Source organism: Heterodontus francisci, chromosome 18 (assembly GCF_036365525.1).
Source record: "Heterodontus francisci isolate sHetFra1 chromosome 18, sHetFra1.hap1, whole genome shotgun sequence".
In the NCBI taxonomy this organism is placed as follows: domain Eukaryota; kingdom Metazoa; phylum Chordata; class Chondrichthyes; order Heterodontiformes; family Heterodontidae; genus Heterodontus; species Heterodontus francisci.
Window position 1 is genome coordinate 51,586,510 of NC_090388.1, and position 18,057 is coordinate 51,604,566.

General features: G+C 43.4%; 1 protein-coding gene across 4 annotated transcripts in view; it reads right to left on the reverse strand.

The window, feature by feature from the left end:
* Positions 1 to 4,319: 4,319 nt before the first annotated feature.
* LOC137379865 (polyglutamylase complex subunit TTLL1-like) overlaps positions 4,320 to 18,057 on the reverse strand; it is a 101,279-nt gene continuing 87,541 nt past the window's right edge. For all 4 annotated transcript variants that reach the window (XM_068051261.1, XM_068051259.1, XM_068051257.1 and 1 more), the window contains 2 exons: positions 7,986 to 8,149; positions 4,320 to 5,596 (listed from right to left, as the gene is read on the reverse strand). In XM_068051261.1, coding sequence (XP_067907362.1) covers positions 5,467 to 5,596; positions 7,986 to 8,149 — 294 coding nt within the window. In that variant the 3' untranslated portion in view covers positions 4,320 to 5,466. The remainder of the gene's footprint in view (positions 5,597 to 7,985; positions 8,150 to 18,057) is intronic.

The following is an 18,057-nucleotide window of genomic DNA, read 5'->3' on the forward strand; positions in this document are numbered from 1 at the left end:
GCTGGAGCTGTGAGGCTGCGGTGCTAACCACTGCGCCACTGTGCCGCCTTTTGGCAAAGGTGGGACCTGTACAAGTTGGATGCGTTGCACATGAACCAGAACCGAACCAAGATCCTTTCTGGGAGGATTGCTAGTGCTGTTGGGGGGGGGTTAAACTAATTTGACGGGGATGGGATACAGAGTGGAGGGACAGTAAGGGGTGATGCACAGCCAAATATAGAAGAGAAATTAAGTCAGTCCAGAAGGCAGAGCAAATATAGACCTGTTAAGGCACAAGTGGATAATGCAAGGCTGGATTGCATCTATTTTAACACAAGGAGTCTTACAAGTAAGGCAGATGAATTGAAGGCATTGATTAACACATGGGATTATGATATTGCTGTCACAGAGATATGGTTGACGGACGGGCAGGACTGGCAGCTCAATATTCCAGGGTATAGAATCTTCAGGCATGACAGGGGAGGGGATAAAAGAGGAGGTGGTATTGCACTGTTGATCAAGGAGTCAATTACTGCAGTGAGGAGGGATGATATCTTAGAAAGTTCCTCAAATGAGACCAAATGGGTAGAACTTAAAAACAAAAAGGGGGCAATCACTTGGCTGGGAGTGTACTACAGGCCTCCAAATAGTCAGGGAGAGATAGAGGAGCAGATATGGAGGCAAATCTCAGAGCGGTGTAAAAATAATAGGATAATAATAGTAGGGAATTTCAACTTCCCCAATATCAACTGGCATTGTCTTAGTGCAAAAGGCTTAAAGGGGGTGGAATTCTTAAAGTGCATACAGGAAAGCTTTTTGAGCCAGCACGTGGAAAGTCCAACAAGAGAAGGGGTGGTACTGGACCTAATCCTAGGGAATGAAGCTGGACAAGTGGTAGAAGTGTCTATGGGGGAGTATTTCAGGGAAAGTGTCCATAACTCTGTCAAATTTAAGGTAGTTATGGAAAAGGACAAAGATGGACCGGAAATAAAGGTACTGAATTGGGGGAAGGCCGATTTCAATATGATAAAACAGCATCTGGCCAAAGTGGACTGGGAACAGCTACTTGTAGGAAAGTCTACATCAGAACAGAGGGAGTCATCCAAAAACGAAATAGTGAGAGTTAAGGGCCAACATGTTCCCGTAAAGGTGAAGGGTAGGACAAACAAGTCCAAGGAACCCTGGATGTCAAGGGATATGGAGGATTCGATAAGGGAAAAAAAAGGAGGCTTATGACAGATTCAGAAGGCTGAAAACAGCGGAGGCCCTAGAGGAGTATAGAAAGTGTAGGGGGGTACTTAAAGTAATTAGGAGAGCGAAGACGGGGCATGAAAAAACATTGGCAGGCAAGATAAAGGAAAATCCCAAGGCGTTTTGTCAGTATATTAAGAGCAAGAGGATAACTAGGGAAAGAGTAGGGCCTATTAAGGACCAAAGTGGCAATGTGTGTGTGGAGCTGGAGGATGTAGGTGAGGTTTTAAATGATTACTTTTCATCTGTGTTCACTATGGAGAAGGATGATGTAGGTGTAGAGATCAGGGAGGGGGATTGTGATATACTCGAACAACTTAGCATTGAAAGGGAGGAGGTATTAGCGGTTTTGATGGGCTTAAAATTGGATAAATCCCCAGGCCCAGATGAGATGTATCCCAGGCTGTTATGTGAGGCAAGGGAGGAGATAGCAGGGGCTCTGACACAAATTTTCAAATCCTCTCTGGCCACAGGAGAGGTGCCAGAGGACTGGAGGATAGCGAATGTAGTACCATTATTCAAGAAGGGTAGCAGGGATAAACCAGGTAATTGCAGGCCGGTGAGTCTAACATCAGTGGTAAGGAAATTATTGGAAAAAGTTCTGAGGAACAGGATTAATCTCCACTTGGAGAGGCAGGGATTAATCAAGGAGAGTCAGCATTGCTTTGTCGGGGGAGATCATGGCTAACAAACTTGATTGAATTTTTCATGGAGGTGACTAGGTGTGTAGATGAGGGCAAAGCAGTTGATGTAGTCTACATGGATTTCAGTAAGGTTTTTGATAATGTCCCGTATCGGCGATTGGTTAAGAAGGTAAGAGCCCCTGGGATCCAGGGCAATTTGGCAAATCGGATCCAAAATTGGCTTAGTGGCAGGAGGCAGAGGGTGATGGTCGAGGGTTGTTTTTGTGATTGGAAGCCTGTGACCAGTGGTGTAACGCAGGGATTGGTGCTGGGACCCTTGCTGTTTGTAGTGTACATTAATGATTTAGACGTGAATATAGGAGGTATGATCAGTAAGTTTGCAGATGACACAAAAATTGGTGGTGTCGTAAATAGTGAGGAGGAAAGCCATGGATTACGGGATGATATAGATGGGCTGGTAAGATGGGCGGAGCAGAGGCATGGAATTTAATCCTGAGAAGCGTGAGGTGATGCATTTTGGGAGGACTAACAAGGCAAGGGAATGTGCAATGGGTGGTAGGACCCTAGGAAGTACAGAGGGTCAGAGAGACCTTGGTGTACTTGTCCAGAGATCACTGAAGGCAGCAGCACAGATCGATAAGATGGTTAGGAAGGCATATGGGATACTTGCTTTTATTAGCTGAGGCATAGAATATAAGAGCAGGGAGGTTATGATGGAGCTGTATAAAATGCTAGTTAGGCCACACCAGGGGGCATAGATTTAAGGTAAAGGCAGGAGGTTTAGAGGGGATTTGAGGAAAAAAAAATTAAATTTGAGTGTGGTTGGAATCTGGAACACACTGCCTGAAGGGGTGGTAGAGGCAGGAACCGTCACAAAATTTAAGAAGTTTCTCGACGAGCACGAAACGCCATAGCATACAAGGCTATGGGCCAAGTGCTGGAAAATGGGATTAGAATAGATAGGTGCTTGATGGCCGGCACGGACACGATGGCCAAAGGGCCTGTTTCTGTGCTGGATAATGCTATGACCCTAACATTTAAGAAGTATTTCGCTGAGCACTTGAAACGCCATAGTATACAAAGCTACGGGCCAAGTGTTGGATAATGGGATTAGAATAGATAGGCTTGATGGCCGGCACGGACATGGTGGGCCGAAGGGCCTGTTTCTGTGCTGTATAATTCTATGAATCTATTTCCTCCCTGGCTTCTTTTAACAGCCTGGATACAATCCATCCAGCCCTGGTGATTTTTCCACTTTCAAGGATGTCAGACCCTCTAGTACTTCCTCTCTCATTATGCTTATTGTATCTAATATTTCACACTCGTCCTCTTAACTACAGTCTGCATCATCCCTCTCGTTTGTAAGATTTAAAAAAGTTGGAGAGAGGGTGCCTCCATCTTGAAGCGCCCTCCCTCTTACTTACATCCCATAGTAGCCTGCCACACTTTTCAAGCTGGAACTTCTCTGATTGGCCCTCCAGCTTCAACAGCCTTCCCACCATCCTTATTTGGACAGCAGGCCTGTCTCCATGCCAATTAAAGGGGCTCCCCCTGTGAAAATCACAATGAGTGTCTGTTTCCCCCCAGGTGTGTAGGGCACCAGAAACAGTCCCGACCCCTGTTTCCCACCCCTGTCCACGTCTTCTGCATGCACGCATAAGTTCCCTTGTACATCTCTGATAGGCTCTACCCTTTCCTTAGTTATCCTCTTGCTCTTAAAGTACTGATAAAACATCTTTGGGTTTTCCTTGATTTTACCTGCCAATATTTTTTCACGTCCTCTCTTTGCTTTCTTAATTTCTGTTTTTACTTCACCCCTGCACTTTCTATACTCACCTAAGCTTTCTAAAGTATTAAGTTTTTTTGTGACTGTCATAAGCATTCTTTTTCTGCTTTATCTTACCCTGTATGCTTGTAGATAACCAGGAGACTCCAGATTTGGCAGTACCACTCCTTTTCTTTGTGGGGACATGTCTACACTGTGCCTGTGGAATCTCACTTTTGAACGCCTCCCACTGGTTTGCCACTGATTTTCCTTCAAGTAGCTGTATCCAGTCCACTTTCATCAGATCACCTCTCAGCTCCGTGAAATTTGCCATCTCCCAATTTAGAAATTTTACTCCTGTTTTATCTTTGTTCTTTTCCATAATAATGCTAAATCTAACTGTATTATGGTCACTATGTTCAAAATGGTCAGCCACTGCTACTTCATCCACTTGCCCAGCTTCATTTCCTAAGACTAAATCTAGAATTGCGTCCCCTCTTATTGGGCTTGTTACGTGTTGGCTAAAAAATAAAGAATGATGTCGGAAATGTATGAATTAAGCCAGTTGAAAGTTATTCTGGAAAATAATGTCCTAAATCACATACATTTATATTCTGATTTAAGGAAATTGTGAATATCATCAGTCATATTTTTTGACTGCTGACTATATAGTGCTGTTTTAGTTTCCATAACTCGCTGCATTTTACAACAACGATCCAACTGTACAATAGTAATTCTTTGTCTGCTATGCTACATGGTACAAACACCTGGATAATGACAAAGCCTACAGAGAAGAAAGTTGATACTTTTCACATAAAATATCTTTGGAACATAGGAAGAGGTTGATTTTAAATTTACCTCCATGCCCACCCCTGGCCTGGCAGGAACAATGGAGTTGGGGGTTTAAGATGGTAGGGGGGCTTCCTAACTCCATGTTCCTGCTGTCCCCAACCATCGTAACTTACCATAAGACAGCACAGGCAAGGGAATACTTTGCACTGCGGTGCTAATGAATGAAATTTTAACTGCTGAAATCGGGAAGCCTGCACAAGACCGACCCTGACAGATAAACCACGGTAGGAGTCATATAGGATGGCCAAGTGCTCCCATTAAATATCTGCTCCTGCCCAATGGCTCTAACATCACTCACACCGGTTCTGGGAGGAAACTGTGATGGATCATTTAAGCAGGCCTGGGAGTTCTGATGAAGGGTCGCAGACCTGAAACATTAACTCTGTTTCTCTCTCCACAGATGCTGCCAGACCTCCTGAGTATTTCCGGCACATTCTGTTCTCATCTGGGAGTTGATGGCTTGGGTCTGGGCTTCGTGCTGAGCTATCTGTTAATTGTATCAATTGTTTGATTATATGCAGGTGGAGGATGTTAATTGCGGTCTTACTTGAGCACTTATAAGCAGACACATACTGAGCCTAGTGGAGGATTTTGAGTGAGGAGCTACGTGTTTGTAATCCTTTTACTCTGTACAATAAATGTGAAACTGAGTAAAGATAGGCTCCAGCATTATCCTTCCATAACAAGCTTTCTGGAGTTTAACACTCTTCCCCAGGAGAAAGTGCACAAAAAACTGTTCGAATGGTATATGTGCGAAGGGAAATTTCACCTGCACAATATTTGTCCTATTTTCTCCAAAACATCAAACTGAGCATCAAAATGAATTATGTGACATGCCTAAAATGTGGTCACAGTAACAAGAAGCAAATTGCAAACTAATTTTCATCACTCATTTCGCACAGTTAGGACAGCTGCCTCAATGGACAGCATTGTTGGAGTTTAGCTGCTGCCATCAGTTTCTTCACTACTTTAATATTATTTCCAAGTCGTGGTGATAGGTCGTCCAAAATCTTTTGCTCTTCCACCTTTTGAACCAATGGACTGACCCGGGCGATTTTTCAAGTCACGGTCAGGTCCTTCATTCACTGCTAATTCTTCATCACAGCTGACAAAGAAGCAAAAAAATACAAGCAATCTGATTTAAATAGATTGGCTTTAAAATTTAAAATAGCTATTTGTTTAGCTGAGGATTCATCAGTGATTTTGTACTTTTCTAATCTGCATTATGCTTTGGGTATGATGTAATGGTGAGCAATACATTAGCTTCTATGTATGAGTTATCAGAACCAGGTAAATTTGACAAAAGAATTAAATCAGGAAAACCTTTGAAATGGCATTATGCCTTGAATCTTTCCCTTTAGATCCTCAGGTGTTGTTGAATAATTTGTAGGGCTACAATCTTTAACTAAACATATAGGAGAGTCCTGTTTCCAGGCACCTCTGGGTAGATGGCAACATTCTAAAGCATGATTATGGACCTGCTGTGTCTGTGGGAGTCTAGACTGCTCTCCTTGGACAGGAACATGATTCTTATTAATCTCACCAATCACTGGTGGTCTTGTGCAGGGGGATGAATTGGCCAAGCAGAGGATTTTATGGTTTCTTGACGCTGCCACCACTTCTGTGAAATCTTTCTCCCCAGAGGGGGTTTGTGAATGTCTGAATGAGCAGACTACTCCCATGAAGATGGTGCCCATACCCATGCAAGTCAACCCCACATGGCAGACGCAAAGTTCAAAACAGGGTTCATTTCAAATTACTTTATTGGGTGATGGTTTGGGAGGCCTCCCTATATCTCTCAGATTAATATTTACACTTTGTTTTGACTGTTCATGAGGGAGTGTAGTTTGACTGGTGTAGTTCCAACTAACACCAGGATTGCCTTAGCAGTATTATCCCAATCATTGCCAAACACTCTGAGCAAAAGTTTCCATTTCTGAGGGGAATTTTGTACCATGAGACATTTCTCCTTAGAAATATTGTCTGTAGAAATGGAATCAGATTCAATATGTAAGTATAAAATATCCAGCTATATCTCTCTCACCACTATCTTTGATTCTGTAGCCACCACCTAATACTGATCAACCAGGAGCCATCCTGCCAAAATCTCCAGATCCTATCCCTGAACTCTGCTCCTTCTCTGGATCAGGCTGAGCTTAACTTGTGCAACCTCAGTGCCCTGTTTGACCTTGTGCAGTGCTTCAAATTCCACATGCTATCCATACCAAGACTGTCTGTTTCCACCTCCATAACATTGCCGACCTCTACCTTTCCCTCATGCCTACTGTTACTGAAACCTTCATCCATGCCTTCATCACATAACTCTCAATTACACTTCCTATCAATTTCCCAAGTTCCATCCTACATAAACTGCAATTAGTTTAAAATTCACCCTTTTCCATTGGCTTCCTGTCCCCAAACTAATTGAATTCAAAATGTTTGTCCTGATTTACAAATCTCTTCAGGGTCACTGTCCCTCCCTAACTGCACGATCTTCAGCAGCCCTAGATGTCAGCACATGTCCTTTGTTCCTTTGATTCTGGCCTCCTGTGCATTTCCCTTCCCTCCTTTCCACCTTTGTCTGTTTTGGCCTCAAATTCTGGAATGTTCTCACTAAAGCTTACCACTCTCCCATCCTTCAAATGCTTCCTCAAAACTGACCTGTTTTGACCATGTCACTTTTTCCTCTCCTACTTGGGATTCATTTTCTCTACTGTGAAATGCTTTGTATATTTTACTATGTTAAAGGTAATATATAAATAGTGGAAGTTTCTGCCTTCGATGGATCAGATGTAATATGTCTCTGGTTTTAGATTAAACTCAGTTCCTGTCAGTGCTGACATTCCATCAGTGCCAATCAAATGTTGATATTCTCTCAATGCCAGTTGGTATCATTGAACTCTTAAAATGCAAGGATTTAAAAGCATCTTTAGCACTGCTCAGTGTTGGCTCTGTTTCAGTGTTCTCTGATACTAATGTGTACAAGTCCTAATTGGACATTTCTACATTTTGTAGTCTTATTGCCACTGCATATCTTGTTTGGAACAATACTAAAGTACTCAGCTGTTCATGAACTCAAGGCAAATTTGGCAAGTCATAATATCATGATTAGACCTTGTTGCAAGCTTTTGTTTTGAAGGAGGTAATAAATTTTACCTCAAGGGAAATGAACTAGTGCACTGGCACAGGTTCTGGGTCTTTATATGATTTAGGAAGAGGAGATCACATGTTGCATCAACTATTTGCAACATCAAGACAGCTTTTTCATGTAAATGCTTTCCCCATAATCTATCAAGCGAGGCAATATTTTTATAGTGGATGAAGAATAAAGAAGAAATAGCAATTGGCTTGGATTTATTTTCAAGCTATATGTTAAGGGGTATAACACATGACTTCTGTATTTTCTCAGGAAAATTTTTGTGACAATTTTGATTTCATCAACATTTTTGTAAAAAAAATCCAAAGATTTCAATTATTATTTGTGAATAACTTACAGGATGACGTAATTTCCAAGAGCTTCTTTGGAAGGATTTTTGCTCAACTTGCAATCTGGGATATCACCATTAGGTACAACAATATTCAACGTGTCATTGATGAGATTGTATTTCATGATTCGGTCATTAGCTGTGCTGGATGCCAGTGAAGGAGAAGCATTCACCTACATGGGGGAGAAGTCATTTTATAAGAATGGAAATATATGCAACATTTGAGCTAAAAATTGGATAGAGCCAGTTTTTGAGTGCAGGGACTGTGATGCGTGCTTACTCTGTGCTCACTTGAGGTGATGTAGGTAGCACGCAAACTTCATGCTGTCTTCTCATCGCCATGATTGCAGTTTTCACCCTTTTCCATTGGCTAAACATTCTGCAGACACTGCACGCGCAGCAGGGGCCCAGGTGTGTGCGTGGCTAGCACGAGTTATAGCTAGCCTGCACTTCTTAAAGCCAGTCAACACCTTTTAAAGGGGAGGTGCAGCAGGTGGTGGAACTGTCTGTGAAAGTGTTCCTCAGAAGGAATAAGACTGTTAATGGAGCAGCAGGCCAGAGAGAGGGCTCCGAGGTTCTCTCATATGGCACTGGAGGCCTTAATCCAGGAGGTGGAAAGAAGGAGTGATCTCATATTTCTGCAGTGGCCAGGAGGCTCTCAAGGCATACACTGCAAAGAATATGGGTGCAAGTAGTGACCGAGGTCAATTCAAGGAGTGTGGCCAGAAAGACCTGACAGCAGTGCCGCAGAAAGTTCAATGACCTCAGATGATTAGTCAAGGTCAGTTAATGAATCGTCAAATGCTATATCCTACCCACCGCACCACCGACCTCACATGTCATTCAATGCATCATACTTCCATCACTAACCCATCAGCAATCTCTAGGAATCAGGACTTAAACCTAACGCTCATATGCTCCACATCACCCTCCCACACTTACCAAAATTCGGCAGGAGCTGGGGAATGTAGATTGGGAGCAGCTCTTTGAAGGTAAATCCACATTTGATATGTGGGAGGCTTTTAAAGAGAGGTTGATTAGCGTGCAGGAGAGACATGTTCCTGTGAAAATGAGGGATAGAAATGACAAGATTAGGGAACCATGGATGACAGGTGAGACTAGCAAAGAGGAAAAAGGAAGTATACATAAGGTCTAGGAGGCTGAAGAAAGACGAAGCTTTGAAAGAATATCGGGAATGTAGGACCAATCTGAAACGAGGAATTAAGAGGGCTAAAAGGGGTCATGAAATATCTTTAGCAAACAGGGTTAAGGAAAATCCCAAAGCCTTTTATTCATATATAAGGAGCAAGAGGATAACTAGAGAAAGGATTGGCCCACTCAAGGACAAAGGAGGAAAGTTATGCATGGAGTCAGAGAAAATGGGTGAGATTCTAAACGAGTACTTTGCATCGGTATTCACTGAGGAGAGGGACATGACGGATGTTGAGGTTAGGGACAGATGTTTGATTACTCTAGGTCAAGTCGGCATAAGGAGGGAGGAAGTGTTGGGTATTCTAAAAGGCATTAAGGTGGACAAGTCCCCAGGTCCGGATGGGATCTATCCCAGGTTACTGAGGGAAGCGAGAGAGGAAATAGCTGGGGCCTTAACATATCTCTTTGCAGCATCCTTAAACACGGGTGAGGTCCTGGAGGACTGGAGAATTGCTAATGTTGTCCCCTTGTTTAAGAAGGGTAGCAGGGAAAATCCAGATAATTATAGACCGGTGAGCCTGACGACAGTGATAGGGAAGCTGCTGGAGAAGATACTGAGGGATAGGATCTATTCCCATTTGGAAGAAAATGAGCTTATCAGTGATAGGCAACATGGTTTTGTGCAGGGAAGGTCATGTCTTACCAACTTAATAGAATTCTTTGAGGAAGTGACAAAGTTGATTGATGAGGGAAGGGCTGTGGATGTCATATACATGGACTTCAGTAAGGCATTTGATAAGGTTCCCCATGGTAGGCTGATGGAGAAAGTGAAGTCGCATGGGGTCCAGGGTGTACTAGCTAGATGGATAAAGAACTGGCTGGGCAACAGGAGACAGAGAGTAGCAGTGGAAGGGAGTTTCTCAAAATGGAGACGTTTGACCAGTGGTGTTCCACAGGGATCCGTGCTGGGACCACTGTTGTTTGTGATATACATAAATGATTTGGAGGAAAGTATAGGTGGTCTGATTAGCAAGTTTGCAGACGACACTAAGATTGGTGGAGTAGCAGATAGTGAAGGGGACTGTCAGAGAATACAGCAGAATATAGCTAGATTGGAGAGTTGGGCAGAGAAATGGCAGATGGAGTTCAATCAGGGCAAATGCGAGGTGATGCATTTTGGAAGATCCAATTCAAGAGTGAACTATACAGTAAATGGAAAAGTCCTGGGGAAAATTGATGTACAGAGAGATTTGGGTGTTCAGGTCCATTGTTCCCTGAAGGTGGCAACGCAGGTCAATAGAGTGGTCAAGAAGGCAAATGGCATGCTTTCCTTCATCGGACGGGGTATTGAGTACAAGGGTTGGCAGGTCATGTTACAGTTGTATAAGACTTTGATTCGGCCACATTTGGAATACTGCGTGCAGTTCTGGTCGCCACATTACCAAAAGGATGTAGATGCTTTGGAGAGGGTGCAGAGGAGGTTCACCAGGATGTTGCCTGGTATGGAGGGTGCTAGCTATGAAGAGAGGTTGAGTAGATTAGGATTATTTTCATTAGAAAGACGGAGGTTGAGGGGGGACCTGATTGAGGTGTACAAAATCATGAGAGGTATAGACAGGGTGGATAGCAAGAAACTTTTTCCCAGAGAGGGGGATTCAATTACGAGGGGTCACAAGTTCAAAGTGAGAGGGGAAATGTTTAGGGGGGATATGCGTGGAAAGTTCTTTACGCAGAGGGTGGTGGGTGCCTGGAACGCGTTGCCAGTGGAGGTGGTAGACGCGGGCACGATAGCGTCTTTTAAGATGTATCTAGACAGATACATGAATGGGCAGGAAGCAAAGAGATACAGACCCTTAGAAAATAGGCGACATGTTTAGCTAGAGGATCTGGATCGGCGCAGGCTTGGAGGGCCGAAGGGCCTGTTCCTGTACTGTAATTTTCTTTGTTCTTTGTTCTTTGCTGTAAGCCTCACACCTAAACATATTGGAAGACACACACTGACATTCTTCCCTCTCTCTTGCAGGACAAGGTGGCACATAACAAGAGGGAGCACCAGAGAACCAGCTGCAGACAGGCATACCCTAATTGCCTGAGCCTTTTGGAGGAGACAGTACTACAAATTATTGGGCTAGCAGTGACTGAGACCTTTGCAGTTGGCTTCACCCAGAATATCCAGGATGATGGTATGTTCCTGCCTTATGCACCTTCTCAAGTTGCTATCTGACATGAATTACAAACTGCAGGTGGTTTGACAAGGGGAATCTCTTCCTTTCCACGCAAGCGCCACCACCCCCACCCCAGTCCCTCACCCCAACCGTTCCCTTCTGCATTTATGCTTTCAGATACCTAAAGAACTGCCACCTGGCCAGCCACTGCAGCTTCATGTTGAAGCAAGCAAGCAAGAGAAGACGTCTGATGAAGAAGCAACACCACTTGATCTGACACTCGCTGCCACCAGCTCAGATACTGGCATTATGTGTACGTTAAAGGGTACTATAGAGTCATGAGCAGAAAGTGGTGAGTCACCAGGCACAAGGGAAGAAAGGAGCAGAGGAGGAGTAGCAGTATTGATTAAGGAGAACATTACAATACTGGAGAGAGAGGATGTCCGAGAGGGGTCAAGGATCGAATCTATTTGGTTGAAGCTAAGAAACAAAAGAGGTACTATTACATTGCTGGGTGTATTCTATAGGCCATCACACCAACTAGTGGGAAAGATATCGAGGAACAGATTTGCAAGGACATTACAGAGAGGTGCAAGAATTATAAAGTAGTTATAATGGGGGACTTTAATTGTCCTAATATAGACTAGGATAGTAATAGTGTAAAGGGCAGAGAGGGCCAAGAGTTTCTAGAGTGTTCAAGAGAATTTTGTACATCAGTATGTTTCCAGTCCAATGAGGAAGAAGGCACTGCTGGATCTGGCTTTAGGGAATGAGGTGGGTCAAGTGAAGCATGTGTCAGTAGGGGAGCATTTAGGGGATGGTGACCATTGCATCATCATGTTTATGTTGGCTATGGAAAAGGACAAGGAGCCATCCAGTGCAAAAGCAATTAATTGGGGGAGGGCCAACTTCAATGGCGTGAGAACAGATCTGGCCCAAATAAACTGGAATCAAAGATTGGCAGGCAAAACTGTAGCTGAACAATGGGCAGCCTTTAAGTAAGAGATAGTCTGGGTACAGTTAAGGTACATTCCCACGAGAAGTAAAGGTGGGGCAAAAAGATACAGAGCTCCCTGGATGATGAAACAGATAGAGAGTAAGATGAATCAGAAAAAGGGGGAAGACAACATATGTTAGTTGAATTGAGAACCAGGCTGAATATAGAAGGTTCAGAGGGGAAGTAAAAAAGCAAGTAAGCGAAACAAAGAGAGAGAGAGTATGAGAAGAAACTGGCAGCTAATGTAAAAGGGAATCTGTAAGTCTTCTCTTGGCATATACATAGCAAAAGTGTGGTAAAAGGAGTTGGGCCAATTAGGGACCTAAAAGGGGATTTATGCATGGAGTCAGGGGACATGGCTGAGGTACTAAATGAGCACTTTGCATCTCTCTTTACTAAGGAAGAAGATGCTGCCCAATTCATGGTGAAAGAGGAGTTAGTTGAGACACTGGATGGGCTAAAAATTGATAAAGAGGAGGTACTAGATAGGCTGGCTGTCATTAAAGTTGATAAGTCACCAGGACCAGATGAGATGCATTCAAGGATATGTGAGAAGTTTGGATGGAAATGACAGGTCATAATGGTCATTATCTTCCAATCCTCCTTAGATACAGGTGTGGTGCCAGAGGACTGGAGAACTGCAAATGTTACACCTTTGTTCAAAAAAGGGTATAAGGACAAGCCCAGCAATTGCAGGCCAATTAGTTTAACCTCGGTGGTGGGAAAGCTGTTAGAAACGATAAGTCAAGACAAAATTAACAGTCACTTGGACAAATGTGGATTAATTAAGGAAAGCCAGCACAGATTTGTTAAGGGCAAATCGTGTTTAACTAACTTGCTTGAGATTTATCGTGAGGGACAGAGAGGGTTGATGAGAATAATGCAGTTGATGACTTCCAAATGGCATTTGATAAAGTGCCACATAATGGGCTTGTCAACAAAGAGTCATGGAGTAAAAGGGATAGTAACAGCATGGATACAAAATTGGCTGAGTGACAGGAAACAGAGAGTAGTAGTTATTTTTCAGACTGGAGGAAGGTATATAGTGGGATTCTCCAGGGGTCGGTGTCAGGTGACCCCTGCTTTTCTTGATATATATTAATGACAGGGCACAATATTATATATTAATTGTGCAGGGCACAATTTCAAAATTTGCGGATAACGCAAAACTTCAAAATGTTGTGAACTGTGAGGAGGATAGCGATAAACTTTAAAAAGGACATAGGTAGGCTGGTGGAATAGGCAGACAAGTGGCAGATGAAATTTAATGCAGAAAAGTGTGAAGTGATTCATTTTGGTAGGAAGAATGAGGAGAAGCAATATAAATTAAAGGGTACAATTCTAAAGTGGGTGCAGGAGCAGAGGGACCTGGGAGTATATGTGCACAAATCATTGACGGTTGCAGGACAGGTTGAGGAAGTGGTTAATAAAGTATACGGGATCCTGGGATTTATAAATGGGGCATAGAGTACAAGAACAAGGAAGTTATGATAAACCTGTATAAAACACTTGTTCGGCCTCAACTGGAGTGTCCAGTTCTGGGCACCACACTTTCGGAAAGATGTTAAGGCATTAGAGAGGGTGCAGAAAAGATTCATGAGAATGTTTACAGGGATGAGGAGCTTCAGTTAGGTGGATAGGTTGGAGAAACTGGGCCTGTTCTTCTTGGAGAAGAGAAGATTAAGAGGAGATTTGATAGGGGTGTTCAAAATATTGCGGGGTCTGGACAGAGTAGATAGGGAGAAAGTTTCCAATTGGCCGAAGGATCCAGAACCAGAGGACATCAATTTAAGGTGATTGGCAAAAAAAAACAGAGGCGACATGAAGAAAAATTTTGTTATGCAGTGAGTGGTTAGGATCTGGAACGCACTGCCTGAGAGTGTGGTGGAGGCAGATTCAATCGAGTACTTCATAAGAGAATTTGACAATTATCTGAAGAGAAAAAAAATAAGGCTATAGGGAAAAGGTAGGGGAGTGGGACAAGGTGAGTTGCTCTTGCAGATCCAGCATATACCAGATGGGCTGAATGGCCTCCTCCTGTGCTGTAGACATTCTATGAGTGGTTGCAGACAAGCTAGTGGGAAAGCACATAAGCCAGCACACCAGTGGACAAGGTTGTAGGCTCCAATTCGGTACAGGGCATTGCAGGTGCCTGGAACTTGGAACCCAACTTTCCAGCATGGAAGTGATGACCAACTCCATGACAGCACTTGCAGACCCAACTGTGATACAGCGTCTGGTGGCCAATCTCTCAACTTCCATTGCAACACAGGCAGAAGCCACACAACGTCTTGAGTGCTGCAGTGGAAGCTCAAACTGAGGTCATGAGATCCATGTTTGTTGCTATGTAAGCAAGCTTGGTGCCATGCAGGTTCAGACTGCTGCCATCATGGCTGTGGATACCAGCGCTCAAAGGGGAAATCAGGATCTCATAGCGTCAAGCAATTTGTGCTCCAGCAGGTTACTAGGATTGCTGAGACACCGGCCCAGGGGAGTGGCAGTAGCTCCATGGTGTATGAGCCTGCTGTCCTTTGTTAGGACAGGATTCATGCTCCCACCATTACCACTCCACCAGTGCCCCTGCTGATACCACTTAGCCAGCCAACCCAGACTGCTGCCACCCATGCCAAGGTGGTGCAGTCTGAAGCCGGGCCCTCAAGGCCCAAAACTGCTCGAGGTCATCCTGCAAGGTCACCTGCAGTCTCCCACAGTGAAATTCAGCAGCCTTCCACCAGCCATGCAGCAGCCACTGGGATAGCATTGCATAGGAGCACTAGGCCAGGCAAAGGCACCCACAAGACAGGCACGAAGGGAAAGCACAAAGGTGAATAGTTCAGTTTTGTATGTAAGACTGGAAGTGTTGTTGGGATAAAATTGTTATAGAAATTTTTGTTTGGTGTTTTTTATTGCAGGATTTTGACCAAGAGGACACGGTGTGTTGGTCTGTAGCAGAGGGATGGAAAGTGGGGAATTGTGGAGCAACGGTGATGTGGGGATGTTTTCAGGTGAAGCAGAGTCTGATTAGCCTTCAAAGACAGCCTGCACAGAGCAATGGCATCCTGGTTGCCTCCTCCCTTCTTCCTCCTCTTATTTTTCTTCCTCCCGGGGGACTCACCAAAGACCCAGTGACAAGGGATGCACCCCCGGAAGAGCCAGGTTGTGTAGAACGCAACAGACTACCACAAATTTGGAGACACACTCCAGCAAGGCTTGTACTCCCCCTGAGCAGCCCAGGCAGAGAACCTTTATTTTAAAATGCCAATGGTTGTAGAATGGCGGTTGTACACACACTGCACACGTTTGATAGAGGTATTCAAAATCATGAAGGGTCTGGACAGAGTAGATAGAGGGAAACTCTTCCCACTTGTGAAAGGATCGAGAACGAGTTGTAGCTGAACACGAATTGCAGACACACGAAGCAATCTTTCAAATTGCTCAAACTTCATCAAACATTGACTTTGGGAGTTTCAAAAAGTATGTCAGAATGTTCTTCAGACTGTAATCTCTCGAATGAAATGTTAAAAAAAAATCAATCCCATCCTTTCATCATCATGTTTCTGTTGTGTATTCAGAGTAAAACTAACAGGAAATCTTAACTGGAAGCAGCCATATTGGAAACTTCATTTACACCTCTCGAAAGAGAGGGCAGCCAGGAGGCAGTATACAAAAAATATTACAATACAATAAGCCAGTTTAATACCCTATACTACACACAAAGGATTCCACTCTCAATGTGCAATTGGTATGCAACCTTGCACAGAGCATCATGTCAGTGAATTCCCACCATCCTGGCAACAACCATGAAAATTTTATCCTACGCCAGTCAGCCATTACTGCCATATTCGAGGTGGCTGATTGGTGACATGGACCACTCTATCTTTCCCTAAGCTTCCAACATGGCTGTTTCCAGTTAAGATCTCCTGTTAGTTTTACTCTGAATACACAACAGAAACATGATGATGAAAGGATGGGATTGATTTTTTTTACACTTCATTTGAGAGATTACAGTCTGAAGAACATTCTGACACACTTTTTGAAACTCCCAAAGTCGATTTTTGATGAAGTTTGAGCAATTTGAAAGTTTGCTTCGTTTTTTTGCAATTCATGTTCAGCTACAACTCAGTGAGTACATAATATTAAAAATATGACGCTGGCATATTTTGGGACAATGGGGGAATTCAACCCTAACAAAGTGGATTGGTTTAATTATGAATGAAGGTTCCACATTTGGCTTAAAGCTAACAAAATCGAAGATCATGATAGAGTGAATGTTTTCCTTACCAGGATGGTACCGGTACTTTTGAGGTGGTGTTTAACCAATGTTACCCATGAAACCCCAGTACCTTGCACTATTCTGTGTCAAGAAAACACAAGATGTTAAATGAGAAATATTAATTCATTCATTAACTTACATTAAACTTTTAAGATTTTAAAGTTAACTTTTAAAAAACTGGTAGTCAAGATGGTCACTACAATTTGCATCTGAAACACCCTTTCACATTCCAAGGCCTCCAACAGGAGACAGAAGTCTGAGAAGCCTGGACCCAGAACAATGGCTTGTTCTAAGTAATTGAATTACCTAGGATTGCTTCATTAGTACAACAGTCAAGGCAATCCTGACACATTGACTTTGAAAGAACAAACCCTTCCAAGGGTAAATATTGGCATCCTGGGGTCTGTGGAGCCAACTCTGAACCTTGTATCTCATTAGAAAGTTCCAGAGAATACAGAGTCGGTCATGTGATTGTCCATCTCTGAAAAAGCTGGGAGTTTCCTGGAACAAAGAGACAAGCAGTAACTGAGACTGCAGCAGCAGAAAGGCTGTATGCCTCCCTCTTTCTCTCTAGAAAACATCAAGTTTGAAAACCGTCTGCAACTGTGGACCTACAGTTTGCTATAGAGACCAGGAGAAAAGAACCACCAACAAGTTTGCCTCCAAGAAAAACCTGAGCCAAGCAGGCCAGCCACAAAGTGCACTTTGACCAGCCGAAGACTTCAAGAATACAACTTCATCTAGAAGACCACCGAATCATCCGACCTCACAGACTGTGTATTTAAGTTTCATTTATTCTGGACTCTAATCCAACCACAAAACCTACTTTCCACTCTGTAATCTATTTGTGTGTGTGTGTGTAATTCTCGTGTGAATGTGTGCATGAATGTGTAACGCATTTTTTCTTACAAAATGGAATAAATCCTGTTGCGGTCAAATAAGAGGAAGGGCAAGAGGGGCGACTGTGACCTCCTTTCTCACTTGGCAGTAACATCTGAAATAAATGAGATTCTGGACTTATATTATGGCTCAACCAAGAATGAAATTGCACTCGGTGTTGTACTCGTGGAAGGGAGCAGTTGCCAAATGAGCCTTTTGCAGATTATACTCGAGTTAAAGAAACTTTCTTGTCACTGTGGTTATGGTGCAAACTTAGACATCAACTTTAGAGACATGTTCAAGCTTTTGTGCAAAGACAATAAGCTGACATGGAAGGAGGCCTGCAATGAGGCCACAGCCAGGAAAATTGAAGGAAGAGATTGCAGGGAAGTTATTTTCCTGAGCTGGCAGAGAGGTCCACCAGATTTCAGCAGAACCAGGCAACCAAGTTCACAGACTCAGAGTCAGAAATTTAGATGCTATTGTTGCTATGGTAGCCACCAAATGCTCCCACTTCCAGTCAAAGTTCTATGCCTGTGGGAAAGTTAGTCTTATCCAGACAGCATGTAGGAGCAAAGGAAACAGTAATGCTCCAGATCGTGGTAATGCTTCAGG